Source organism: Melanerpes formicivorus, unplaced genomic scaffold, assembly GCF_026170545.1.
Source record: "Melanerpes formicivorus ecotype bairdi unplaced genomic scaffold, bMelFor1.0.p_v2 SCAF_3, whole genome shotgun sequence".
NCBI classification, from domain to species: domain Eukaryota; kingdom Metazoa; phylum Chordata; class Aves; order Piciformes; family Picidae; genus Melanerpes; species Melanerpes formicivorus.
The window spans coordinates 28,188,944-28,203,861 of NW_027142355.1; the positions used below are offsets into that span (position 1 = coordinate 28,188,944).

General features: G+C 41.2%; 1 protein-coding gene across 1 annotated transcript in view; it reads right to left on the reverse strand.

Moving 5' to 3' along the window:
* The window catches only part of ST7 (suppression of tumorigenicity 7), a 149,820-nt gene continuing 134,902 nt past the window's right edge, over positions 1–14,918 (reverse strand). The window contains 5 exon segments of the mRNA XM_068169835.1: positions 1–313; positions 5,237–5,356; positions 5,358–5,377; positions 9,572–9,664; positions 14,697–14,847. Coding sequence (XP_068025936.1) covers positions 218–313; positions 5,237–5,356; positions 5,358–5,377; positions 9,572–9,664; positions 14,697–14,847 — 480 coding nt within the window. The 3' untranslated portion in view covers positions 1–217.

A 14,918-nucleotide genomic window follows, 5' to 3' on the forward strand; every position in this document is an offset into this window, starting at 1 on the left:
GTTTATTTTTAAGTTTTTCTTTTCTGAAGGCAAAATATAATAGAACCTAACATCAATGTATTTTGTACAACAAAACAGTTTTTATATGAGAACAGACAATCCATGAAAAGTTTTTAAGTCTTAGAACTGCTTCCCTTTTTTTTTATCATGCTTTCTTGTGGTCAACAAAAAGTTGGCACAGAAGATGTCATGGCAGTCAGTCAGTGGGTGTGCTCCCTCAGATCCTCGTCAGCTGGTGCCACAGACTGGAGGGCAGGATACTTTCTACTTTTTCCATCACAAAATTTAAAGGGGCAAAGAGGGTGCTGAGAAACTGCAAAGAAATCAGACACACATTCAGATCAAAATCCAGCAGACAATACACCTCAAGAGAATGCTGTCCAGTAAGACAAGAACTCTTGCTGCGTTCCTCTGTGAAAACCTCCAGGCTGACAAAAATGATGTAATTTCCATTCAAAGACTTGCCACTAAATCTGGAGCCTTGCATACATGCAATCGACAGAGCAAGAGCCCCATTTTTATGAAGATCAAAGTGATGAACTACAAAGGTTTGCACACATCTCACAACCTAGAGCCAGGCTCATCCTGAAGCCACTAAAAGCTCAACCTGAAATCTACTAGGGGAAAGAGGCTTTTTTTGTAACAGCAGAATCTACCAGACTACCTCTCGGAGACAAAAGTCTGAATTTAGATAGAGGTTTAAAATGGTTCTGGCTTATCTAGAGATCTTTTCTATACAGAGAGGAATCACTAACTGGAATTTATTTAAGTATCCTTCCCCTATCACAGAACACAGCAATGTTGAAAGGGGGTTCGATACATTAATGTTAGGACAGATGTATGTGGCAAAAATCAAGCAGAGACCATTTTATCACAGGAAAAAAAAAGTTGCCAGGTACACATCACAGAACTCAGCATTCAAAGAACTCCCAAGTTTGTGGGAAATGCATATTAACTGTGCTTTACATTAATGTCAGTTCAACTACACACATTGCATACAGCTGTGTTGGGGCCCTATACATATATAAGTACAGTAACATGCAAAGTCAGCACCTTGAGACTGTGAACCCTGTGGCTGATGTGACCACTTAGGCTGAAGTGACTTTGCTAAAAATAAGCAGTTCTGCTTGAAACTGATTGGCAGAGCTGCAAGGGGTTTGTATTTCAGCTGTTGCTCTGCAGTCAGCACAAAACACAAACTCTCCTGATTGCATTGCATTAAAGCAAAGCTGATGCTGGATGTGTTCTCTTTTTGTCCAAAAGAGCTCTCTCCTGAGGAAACAGAGCATCTGATTTTATATATAAACACACATCCCTTTTTGTGTACTGAATCTGTTCCATGTATTTCCAATGTCAGATTGGATAGGGCTCTGAGCAACCTGATCTACTGGAAGATGTCCCTGTCACTGCAGAGGAGGTAGACTAGATGACCTTTAAAGGTCTCTTCCAACTCAAACCATTCCATGTTTCTATGATCTTTAGGCACTTAAAGGATGCAGATGTGGGGGTAGAGAACTAAGCACTTTCAGAGGATAATTCTACCCATCCCAGCACCGAAACTGCCCTTTGTAATGGTCTCTTCCCTTTCCACCCCCAGCTGCAGAGGCAGTCAGGGTAGTTGAGCTCTGTCTTCTCCCATAAAGGAAGGACAATGGCACAGTGTGGAGTGCTGGCCAGCTGCAGCCACACTCCTGAACTTCTAGCACAGCTCCTGATACAGTTCTGGCCCATGTCAGGTAGTGTTTCCTCAACAAAGTCCAAGCAGAGTTCAGGGATGGCACAGAGCAGGGACAGTTCCCAGCAGCCAGTGAGGACAGGGTCATCCTGCCTTTTGGATGGGGAGAGGTTAGAGGTACAGATGTGAACTATGATGTGCAAATTGCTTTTGCCTTTTGAGCCACAGATCAAACAGCACTTTATTAATTAATTCAGATATGTCCTTGGTCTTTAACTTAGGGTCCCTAAGTATCTACAATTCATTGAAAAATGTGACTACTACAGTTGTTCAGTGTGCTCCTGAAGCACAGCTATCTATGGCACAAGTATTTAAAACACTTCAAAATGTCAGCATCTGACAGAGATTATAACCACTGCATGGTATCAAGCAAGAAAATATCTGTAAACAGTCTAACAATCTACCACAATGGGCTCTGTCTGGTGTTTAATTGTAAAAATGTATGATGTTTGCAATGCTTATGCATTTTAAAGGCAATAATAAGCATTCAAATTCTCTTTTTTCCCCTCTTGGACATGTTTGCAATGTTTACAGACAGTACCTCATTGACTACTTGTGCATCATGGGAAGACCAGGTTAATACCATCACTGGTAATGAGAATTGCTCCTAAGTGCAGATCAAAGAAAAAGCAACTAACTGAAGCTGCACAGAGCATTTCACTCCTAGTGCTAAAGGTCAAGCTCTGTAACGTGAATCACAGCTGAATTATTGCAGCGCTGACTTACACAACCTGAGAGTTTGGGATTACTGCTTCAAGTGGCTTAGCCCAAGTAGAAGCCTTCCCTCTGGTTAAGCTGTGAACTGTTTAAATAAATCTGTCCCTTTAATTTTGCCAACTGCAAAATGCTCAACTAGAGGATATTTTCTGCTGTTTTGAGCAGCACTTGACCAGTGCAAGTTACAGACATGTCGAGTCGATGAAACAAGCAATTCACAGCCATTCACAGCAAGTTTGCTGCTGAAGTAGTTGACCGTGTCCTATAACAAACTCAGAGAACGAGCTGTAGCTTAAAATGAGCCAAGTTTTTCCTCCACTTAGAAAATCAGTTGGTCTACAAAGTACATTTGAATTCATGGATACCAAAGCCTGGCTTCACTGAAGCCCACACAAAACCTTTGCTGACAGCAAGAGGCCCAGGATGCAACCTACTCTCTTGTACAAGCTCCTGTAAACAACATCTGTTCTTGGGCTAGCCTTTGGAAAGCTCCTGGTGCTCCTGTCCCCAGACACCACTGGCAGATGTTATCTGGCTTGCTCACCACATGGTAGCACCTAGGCAGGCTTAGGCTACCTGATATGCTTTAAAAACATTTACTTTGTTTTGCCTTTCCTTTTGAAACTCACTTCCCCCCCAGGTGGAATAGAAAACCCAGCACCAACAGTACAGTCAGAATGCAGGGTGGCACAACTGGTGGTGAGAGACCTGTAAAATGTTTGCTATTAATATTTTGGATTTTAAACAAAAACTATCAAGCTGCCTATTTCAAAGCTGGCAGAAAACAGCTTTCTGGGAGTACCTTCTGAATTGCACCATCTGATCAGAACAGATAAGCCAAAGTATCTTTTCAAGCTCTTCCAGTGTGCTCTTGGTGTTAACATGCAAGGACTGGCTTTTTATTCTCAGTCACTGTGATGGGATCTATGTGTTCCCTGCCCCAGTGTCTGCAGAGGTCACTCTGCAGAAGTAGAAGTATCATCTTTGCTGAATGGAGATCTCGTCCATCATAGGGGAAATATAGAAACACATCATGTCAGTGATCTCAGCCAAGCAAAGCAATCAAATCAGAGAAAAAAAACCCCAGTCTTTCTGAAGTCTCATTCCTTTAAAAAGTTTAACTAGGCACTACTCTGTTTGACACAACTGCTGAGTCAAATTATGTGACTGTCTTGTTAATACTACTCTTAATTCGATTTAAGATACAGTTTTATTGCAACTACATTATGAAAGAACCTGCACTTAAATATTTTTAATGTGGTTTCTGCGTAACAGTGAAAGAAATTCAACACTACAAACACTGTGGTGACAATTTATCCAAGCCATGCAATCAGAAATTTGTTCTGCTTGTATTCAGACCTTAAGTGATTTCCAAAAGCCTTGTTAACAAGCCCAGCAAAAATTCAAACAGCAAGCTGTGATCATATTTATTCCTAACTGAGAGAAAATACTGAGATCTACCACCCTTTTAAACATACTTGAATTGAGTCTGACAAAGCCATCAAAGAACAACTGGATTCTTGCAGTTTCATTACAGGAAGGGCTAAGCTTACTTCCAGGTAAAGCATTACAGATTTGGCTGGGAATATTTAAATTTCTTGCTGACCTGGCAGGCAGCACTCAGAGCAGGTTCTTGCTCTAAAGCATGGGTGAAGTGATTGAGTTAGGTGAATTCCATCCTACATTGAACCTCTCAGAAGAGGGAAGGCGCTTTAAAATACTACCTTTGACTTCGGCATCCAGCAGAGGATCATAGGCTGCCTTAAGGGCACTGGCACAGTGGCACAGGCCACCCTTGGCAATTGTACATGTCAAGAAGGTCCTCAGCACCAAAGAGATTTTTCTACCTTTAAAACCCAGTGTCTCTGTTAATGGACTATGGAAAAGGTGTGAGAGGATGCTCCCTGAAGGGCAGGTCAAAGTCAGCTCCCAACACCCAGTCATACCAATCTATTCAGTTTTTGTGAGAAGTGTTAAATATCAACTTGCAGGAACGTAGGCCTGAGCCACAATGGCAATATTACATCTGTGCAATGCTTCTGGGATTGGCAGGCATAAGAGAGGGACTATTTCCACCTGTTACTATTAAAGCATATGTGCACAGTTTCACAGTGTGACACACCACATCAGAAAGACAACCAACCACACAGGAACAGGTCATTCAGTCCACACAACCACACACACAGTCGGTGTGTTTACTTTTGAGCTGTTTATGAAATTAGCTATTTATTAGCTCAAACTGAAAGGAAGAGCCAGGGCTGTCTGACCTCTTTCACTGCATTTTGATACAGTTGCACTACAAAGAGATGGCTGCCACTGTTTTCTTCCATCTCATACACCTGGGCTACTTTTCCCAGAAAAGACAACAAAATGAACCTTCTGAATCAACGCTTTTCTATGAGCTACTAAATGAATGCCACAGGCTTAGGCTCTGCCCTTCCCACGAACAACAAAGTCTCAGCTGCTCCATGTAGTGGTTTATGAAGATATAGCTAAAACAAGTCACAATACTTACTGACAGGTTAACTGCATCCATACAAGTAAAGAGACCTTGAGTAATCTCACCAGCTTTATGCACACAATTTAGCCACTTTTAATTTCTCTGCTTATTTTACTAACTAGGAGCTTTACCACACAGAGCCTTGGGTTTCTCTATTCCAGTAAGACCAAGGGCAGCTGCACCTACATCAGGGAAATGAATCCTTCTTGTCAGTATTTAGCTTAGCTGTTCTTGTATCTGTGTCTTTTATTTACCAGAAGAGAGCAGCAGCAGAGAATACTCACAGCTTTTGCAAAGACTCCCATAAGCTCTGGGAACTGATGTGTCAGGAGGGCTAGCATGGCTGTAAAAGAACATAGTCCAGCAGTGAAGAGGATGAAGAATGGAAGCTCTTTTTTGGGGTAAAACTGAAACTTCATGAAATGCTGTAGAAAAAACAGACATGAAGACACATTATACTTTGAAAAAAACACAAACCAACCAAAACCAAAGCAAAACCAAACCAACATTCTTATATGCTTTGGACAGACAGAGATACTCAAAGATGTTTTTGAAAGAAGAAATACTTAGGTCTGAAAGACATAAGGTCAACATTATTGGTGTGTCAGTCATCACACTACCAAATAATTCTCATTTAAGACCTTATTTCAGGCTTGCTGTGGCCCTGTGTACACATTACTTTTGCCTTCCTGTGTGTCAGCACTAACTATAATGCAGCTGTGGAACAACTAACCCCAGAAAACTAACCTAGAATTAAAGCATAAATTTTTTTAATGGAGGCCATTGAGAAGCCACATGGCTACAGGTTTGCTAATGCTGATCCACAAGAGAGCAGAAATATGCACCCAGGAGCAACAGTGACACCAGCCATGCAGAAGCATGGTTGTAGACTGGTTTAAGCAGACTGTAAAAACTACAGCCTTTGTAATAGTAATATCTGAGGGTTTTGAATCTGTGGAATCAAGAAAAGTTATCCTAACAGTATGTATGACCTAAAAGGACATGAGAAGAGAAGAGAAGAGAAGAGAAGAGAAGAGAAGAGAAGAGAAGAGAAGAGAAGAGAAGAGAAGAGAAGAGATAAGAGAAGAGAGAGAAGAGAAGAGAAGAGAAGAGAAGAGAAGAGAGAGAGAAGAGAAGAGAAGAGAAGAGAAGAGAAGAGAAGAGAAGAGAAGAGAAGAGAAGAGAAGAGAAGAAGAGAAGAGAAGAGAAGAGAAGAGAAGAGAAGAGAAGAGAGAGAGAGAGAAGAGAAGAGAAGAGAAGAGAAGAGAAGAGAAGAGAAGAGAAGAGAAGAGAAGAGAAGAGAAGATGAGAAGAGAAGAGAAGAGAAGAGAAGAGAAGAGAAGAAGAGAAGAGAAGAAGAGAAGAGAAGAGAAGAGAAGAGGAGGAGAGGACGAGACGAGACGAGAGTTGGAAAAGTCAAAGATCACCGAGTCCAACCTATCACCCAACACTATCAAACCCAACTAAACCATGGCACCAAGTGCCCCCATCCAGTGATGGTGACTCCACCACCTCCCTGGGCAGCACATTCCAATGGCCAATCAGTCTTTCTGTGAAGAACTTCCTCCTAACATCCAGCCCAAACCTCCCCTGGTGCAGCATGAGGACTGTGTCCTCTTGTTCTGGTGCTGGTTGCCTGGGAGAAGAGACCAACCCCCACCTGGCTGCAATCTCCCTTCAGGTAGTTGTAGACAGCAATAAGGTCACTACAGTGCACAATAAATGTGCACAATAAATGTGTACTTTAAAATCAGACTTCCAGACTCTTCTGTATACTTACAGCAATGTAACAATTTCTTGAAGTGTTTAAAAACCCAGAATTTAAATTAATAGTGGATTTTAAAGGTATAGTATGAACCAAAAGGAGTACAGAAGTTTCCCTGACTCTGGTATGAAAAATCTGGGCTTTGGAGTAAGCAGCTCTGATAAGGCAAAAAGGCTCAGAAGAGCACAATGAGTATTTTACTGGAAGAAAAATATCTTTTAAGGTTTTATGGCGGCTCAGATTCAAGGTAAAAATGTGGCTGGGTTGGCAAAAAGACTAGTGGACCTTTATCTCTCTGTTTCATTCATTCAGTCCATGCTTTGGAGTTACAGTCACAATAAATGCACACTCTGAAATATTTTTTCTCATACAGGACCAACCTCAAGGTTTCCCATCTACACAAATCCATATGGACTATTTGTATACATAAAGCACTATGCTTCCATTTTGCCTGCTTACTATGCTTCAGTGACTAGCTCTCACCTCACTGCACTCACAGAGAACATAAGCAAGGGTAAACCAGCAACATGGCAGGACAATATTCTTCATTGCATTCATCCCGACTGGAGCAGTTTCCAAAACCAACAGTGAATTCCTAACAGTTTAAAATAACACAAACTAAAAAGACATGATTTTTGGGTCTGCTGCCTCAGTCAGCTTGAAAAGAAAAACACAGATAATTTGTAGCTTTTCTTTGATATCAATTAAAAGTAAAGACTGGAAAACACCAGAATATGGACTTGATTGCTCTAAGATATTTTGTGCTCTGATTTTTAACACAGGCTCAGACTTGTTCCAGTCTGTTATCCAGTCATGGCTAAAGTTTTGTGATTGATATTTTCAATTTGGATAGCTCATCAGATCTTAGAATCACAGAATCATAGAATTGTTAGGCTGGAAGGGACCTCAAGGATCATCTAGTTCCAACCCCCCCCTGCCATGAGCAGGGACACTTCACACTAGATCGGGTGAGCAGGGACACTTCACACTAGATCGGGTTGCTCAGAGCCCCATCCAGCCTGGCCTTAAAAACTTCCAGGGATGGGGCTTCTACCACCTCCCTGGGCAACCTGTTCCAGTGTTTCACCACCCTCATGGTGAACTTCTTCCTAAAATCCAATCTGAATCCATGCACTTCTAGTTCTGCTCCATTCCCCCTAGTCCTGTCATTACCCAACACCCTAAAAAGGCCCTCACCAGCTATCTTGTAGGCCCCCTTAAGATATTGGAAGGCCACAATAAGGTCTCCTCAGAGCCTTCTCCTCTCTAGACTGAATATCCCCAACTCTCTCAAACTATCTCCATAGGTGAGGGTGGTCCAGCCCTTAGTGTTCTGATGTAATTCTAGCTGACTCTTCCTTAAGATACATGCAATTAAAGGGTGTGGATAGGTATGCAACCCCCCCCTTAACTGACCTGTGTCTGTCATGGTTACATTAAACACTTCCCTACTCAAACTCAAGAGATTTTGCAGCAAAAGGCATTTCCCATAGCTGCGAGAGTGGAACACCACTGCATATGCTGTTGAAGAGTCCCTGGCTCCCAAAGTTTGACAAGAATTATTACTTTTGCATCTAAGAAGCGAATGCTGAGATATTCTGCATGACTTTGTTTTTTCTAAATCTCCTGACACTCCACCCTCCCCAGCTCAGCATCCCCCTGAGTGAAGCAAGCAGGCACTCTAAGAGGTGTTGTTATAATTAGGGTGATTATAATGGGGTGGGGAGATACTGTCAGTTGCCAAGGATTTCTGTGTAGTATCAGCGAGAATGTACTGTGAAGGAGAGACTCGTAGTGAGTAGATTTTCACTGTAGTATTCTTACTTAATGCTTACTCACACAGGCTTATAAAAAGTGGCAATGCATTTTTCAGCCCAAACCAGAGAGGTTCTGAATTAAAGACTACAAAGAGTGCAAATGCCCTCAAAACCAACCTTCACAACAGAAGCAGGCTGTATTTTGCTTTTTCCATAACAGATTTCTCCTTATTCCTTCTTAAGGATAGAGAAAAGAGAATCATCTCCTTCCTTGGATCAACTTGTATTTGCCTCCTCTGTCCTGACCATGCAAACTGTTCTGTACCTGTGTGTGTTCCACTTGTTCTCATATAAAGCCCCACTTGAGAAAACATGAAACATAACTATTTGCAAGATTGGCTGCTTCAGCTCTTTCACTGCATTCTTGTGCTTCACTGTGTGAGCTGCAGTAAGCCTCATTAGCCTGGACTATGCTTTTTGTGGGCTGGATCTGACATTATCATCTCACAGAGTGCTGGGAACACCACTGGCACTTTGCTAATACACATATAATAAATTATTGAGGTAATTTCACATCAATCTCTTCATAATAGCACACACAACACTACATGAAGAAAACCCTTTCTTGATGTTTAAGGCTGCTTTTCAGAAAGTGTCAGCATAACCTGTCAGAGCAACAGTTACTGATCCAGCTGTCCTCAAGCAGGTTTCATCTTGCCTTGGAATTTAAGTAGCTAGTGTTGTCTACAAAAGATTAACAAGGCTCTGCCACTGTTGTTCTGCTCTGACAGGACATTATCCTAAATGAAAGGTCAGATGTTTTCTAGTGTCCAGGCAAGAGAGAATAGCAAGATCTTACTGAATCTATCTCTTCAGTACCCTCTCTCCTTGTCTCTGGACTGGAAAGACGGCTAATTGCTATGGACTATGGCTAGGAGCTGCCCCTTAAACCACAACAGGAGCTCCAGATAATCACTGTCAAACTCAATTCTAATCCAGTGTATTCAAATTAAAAGGCATCAATGAAGATCAGTGCTGCAAGACTCAGGTAAATGATTCTTTGATGTCAACAATAAGAAGAGAAAAGTTGAACGTACATGGTAGTAGTTCTCTATCTGCAGTTTCTGTACAAATAGGGTAAGGGTAGAAAAGATGTCCTTTTTCCAGTGGGTAGGGGATCATTCTGAAAGCTGAAAAGAAAACAAGACCATGCATGAGTTACTGTGGCAATCAATGGACATACCTAACTGTATTTACAGTTTATGGGACAAAGCTCATGAGTGTAAAGTGAGACCACATTACAAATACACACACAGATGTCTGCATGATCAGAGCCCCCTGAATTCCACAGCCAAATTTACACATCTTGTCTTAGGCTTTTAGGTTTCAGAGTTTTCAAATTCCAAGGGGGAGAGGTGTGTCTGATGCAACAGGTACAGCCTACAAAATCACCAGCCAAGCTCGAGGATTTGGACCAATACTGGCAATCTCTGTGCATTGAGCATAATAGAAGTTTTGCATGGAAAAAAATACACTACTTATTTCCCACAATACACTACTTATTTCCCATCACACTCTGTCAAACCAGGTAACACTGTTGACTCAAGCCCAGAGAACCAGGTCTCCAACACAGACATGTTTTCATTTTATATTTGGCTCGGATTAATACCGAATTATTAAAACCAGGTTCCTCACATGCATTCTTTTTAAATGCAGCAGATCAGTTCAGGTTTCCAATATAAATCTTCAGGCCATGGATTAAATAACACATAAACTCACGCATTTTTAGAATTGAAGATAATAACAGAGAGGGAGGGAAATGAATTACTAAATCTGGATGGTGATGATGTCATAGGGCATCTGAGTGTGATTTATGGAAACATCAGGACACTCGACTGAATTATAGCTTTGCAATCAAGGCATCCTTTTCCATTATCCTATATATTATTCTCACTGTTAAAATGTCATCAACATGTTGTTCTCACTACTCCTATGAACATCAGTCACTGAAGCAATATTTTCCTCCACAGATGTTCTAGAAGCACTGTATACTTTAGATGGGAGGTACAGCCCACCGCTGCACGGTAACACTCCATTATCTCTTGCTCACAAGGCAACCGAGGGATTGGTTTAAAATACACCATACCCCAGTTCCAGTTGTGTCCATTGCATTTAAAACAATGTTAGCTGCATTCCTTGTGCAATTGTATGAGTACAATTCTTCTTGATTATTATGTTTAAAGCAATAGTAATGAAGGCAGACATCATCAAAGACTCTAACACTCTTCCACTATTATCCACCACCACCACCAAAGGACCCCCAAAAGGCAATAATCTGAGCCTTGTATGAACTTCACATGCAACCAGTTTGAATGTCTGTAAAAGAACATATCTGGAGGGATGTTCCATACTCATTACTTCAAAATTACTAACAGAAGCTTTTCTTTTCAATTTGTCTTAATATTTAAACAACCAAATCACTTCTGCCTTACCTTAAATCTATCAGTATTATGATTCTAATCAAAATAGAACAGGGCCAGTAAAGACATTGCTTTTAGAAGTCTGAATAGATTTTGCTCAATTCCAACACACACCTTTGATGTGAGACTCAATACGGAATACGTACAGCAAAACAGTTTAACAATGCTGTTAGTCATGGAAGAAAGTTCTCAGGTTCACCTCTATGAGTTGGTGTTCATGCAGCTGCTTCTCTGCCTTACTCTCAGCATTATCTGGTCCTATTTTACATTAAACAATCCAGGTAGCACAGAAGCAGTTTGCCATTCAAATGTGTGCTTCTGCTTGTCACAACAGCTACCACAGCATTAGAGAACCCCTCGTTTTTTCTTATCATGCAAATAACAGGGAACATGAGACAAATTTAGAAACTGACAGTGAAAAACAAGCACTTCAGACTCTCTTGAAATTTGGTTACATTTGAAACTACAGCACCTGGACCAAACCCAGAGCAACATTTCACGTGCTGTCACTTGGGCGTTTTCAGTCGTACTATGAATGAAACTGTACTTTGAGAGATCAAATGAAGGCAGAACAGGAAACAAACAACATTCCAGTTCAGTGTTGATCCTTATTTTTATAACCTCACTTTTCTCAACTGTTGAATTCCATTTGGGAAACACTGAGAATTTTGGAGTTTAAAATCACAGAATCACAGAAACGTTCAGGTTGGAAAAGAACCCAGGATCACCAAGTCGAAACAATAACCCTACTCTACAAGGTCCACCCCGAAACTATATCCCCAAGCAGTCATCAAAGGTATTTCTACATAAGTTTTGGTAGAGGCTGTCTTAATTAGGAGTGCCCTTATTTTTCTCAGAAGCATTCCAAATATACCCTCCAAGTGACTGACTTACTGCATTTAACTCTGTCCAGTTCACACAAGGTCAGAACTGAATGGTGTGTATGTGGGCAGCAAATTCCTACATCCAAGCTACAAAAGTGAGACCTGTGGTTATTTAAGCACAATTAATTTAAAGACATGGCAAGTATACAAATCCCTAGAAAGAAACTGAGGGCAACTGACTATGTACTGTATTTAGGCTGTTTGCTAGAAATAGAGTTTAATTAAATTTAATTTCTCTCTCATGTTTCTACTGACTTCACTTACAATTGCACAGAGATGCCAACCATACCTTTTGCAAGTGAAGGACTTAATGAATGACACAAATAGTCACTACAACTATAAAAAGCATCACCCAGACCAAGATACAGACCGAAAGTGATGATTATTGCATTAGATACTCATGAAACTACTAAAACCTTTTGGAGCCTTTATGTGTGAGCATAATTTGAGGATTCCTCATCTCTCTGTGCAAAATGAATTATGGATTTTTATATAAAGGCTATGTAACAATATTAATATACATCCTTATGGGCAACAATACAAATATTAGCTGATAAACTACACATTCAGATTGCTGTGGAGGTAATAAGGAGAGGAACCAGTCAATGTAGTTTGATAGGAATGCAGACCCCACCTGGAGTACTGTGTCCAGTTCTGGAGCCCCTATTACAAGAGGGATGTGGAGGTGCTGGAACATGTCCAGAGAAAGGCCACAAGGATGATCAGAGGGCTGGAGCACCTCTCCTATGAGGACAGACTGAAGGAGTTGGGGCTGTTCAGTCTGGAGAAGAGAAGGCTCTGAGGTGACCTCATTGTGGCCTTCCAGTATCTGAAGGGGGCCTACAGGAAGGCTGGGGAGGGACTTCTCAGGATCTCAGGTAGTGATAGGACTAGGGGCAATGGAATGAAGCTGGAGGTGGGGAGATTCAGGCTAGATGTGAGGGGGAGGTTCTTCCCCATGAGAGTGGTGAAACCCTGGAATGGGTTGTCCAGGGAGGTGGTCGAGGCCCCGTCCCTGGAGGTGTTTAAGCCCAGGCTGGATGAGGCTCTGGCCAGGCTGATCTAGTGTGGGGTGTCCCTGCCCATGGCAGGGGGGTTGGAACTAGATGATCTTTGTGGTCCCTTCCAACCCTGAATGATACTATGATACTATACTGCTTTCAGGCACAGGTGACTAGATTTCCTAAGTGCCAGGATCACTACCCAGAGCTGGTCTTTGCAAACAGTCCTTTAGGGACTTTCCAGTCTGACAAAGCAAAAGAAGATCCACTCAGGAGTCCCTGCAAAATATTGCTCCATAATGATAGGATAATGAGCCTTGGGCTAAAGGATTTCTGCAAGCATCTGGAAGAGAGGAAACACTACATAAAAGCAAACCCCTGAAAATAATCCACTCAGAAGGATAATATGACAGAGAAAATAAGACCACTGGTAGAAAAGACAGGAAAAGAACAAGCAGGTAGGAGAGAAAACAATGAAACAGAGCAATCCCCCGCTGGCAATGGTATAGATTACTGAGTAAGGTGTTCTACACACCTAGAAACAAAGCCATTGTTTCCTCAGGGAGCCTACACTGCAAATTGGAGAAGTTCAGGTCATTTCATACAGTCACTGTGCCAGTAAGTCACATTTACAATGGAGGTACCAAATGCATTTTTGTAGGAATTATCATGGTGACAAACTACCTTTTCCAACAAAGCTAAATGAAACAGCAAATGGAGAAAGAAAAAAAAAAACCCAAAAACCAAAAGTGGTGTAATTAGATATGGAGAGGCTGAAATAAAACAGGGGAACTAAATTCCAAGAAGAAAACAATTGATTAAAATAAGCTCACAAAGGCCAATTATAAACAGTACTTTTTAATTCTCTGAAACCTGAAAAAACCCACGTCTCAAAGACAGAGTAAGATGGGTTAGAACATCAATGTATGACCTTTGGAGTCCAACTTCCTAGTCAAAGCAGGGTAAGCTTCAAAGTTAGCTCTAGCTGCTCAGAGCCACGTCCAGCTCTGAGTAACTCTAGGGATAGAGGTCCCACAACCTATAGGCAACCTGCTCCAGTGAATCACCACTCTCATTCTGAATATGTTTTTCTTACATCTAGGTGAAATTCTTAACTTCTATGTTTTGCCTCTTTCTGCTGTGATGTTCTGCAAAGACTTTTACTCTGTCTTTCAGATCATCTCTCAATGGATGGTAGAAGACAGCAACTGGATCCTCCCTCACCTACCAGAATTCTTTTCCAAGTTGAGTAAAATCAGCTTGATCAGCATCTTTTCCTACATCACATGTTTCAGTCCCCAAAGCACCCTAGTGATCCTCCACTGGATTCACTCCAGTTTGTCAATTAAAAGCAAAAAGGTAAACTAATACTGTATTATTTTATTCTACACATTAATAATTATCTGCCTATAAGGCACTTCCATAATTTCCCAGTATCAAAGAATTCATAGAATCATGGAACATTTTGGATTGGAAGTGACCTTTAGAAATCATCTATTCCAACCCCTCTGCTACAAGCTGGGACATCTTTTACTAGATCAGGTTGCTTGAAGCCCTGTCCAAACTGACCCTGAACACTTCCAATGGCATCTGCAACTTAGCTGAGCAGCTTGTTCCAGTCACATTATGTAATACATGAGTGAGAAAATAAGTCTTAAAGAAGATGGGAACTTTGGTTCAGTATTTCACAGAGAACACAATCCCAAAATTCAGAAACCTTCTTTGAATTTTGGGTTGAATTTCAAATATTTCAGTGCTGGTGTGGATATAACTGAGCTCCACAATTCTCATATACTACACAATGGCATTCAATAAAAATATTTTATTAGCTTCTGTGTAAGAAAGAGAGTTACTTACTGCCTTCCCATGTACAGTGTAAGAGATTCAATGCCCCCTCTACTCTTTTCCAGTGTTGGAGATGAAAGAAAGCATATGCTATTGCTTCACTGTCCCCTCTCTTCAGAATGTGTTCAGGGGGCAGAATTAAGCTTTTCATTTCTAGTAGATACTGCAATAAAAAAGCAGAGCACAATTATTTTAGAGGTAATGTAAACCACGAAAAGCTGCTGGCAATTCTAC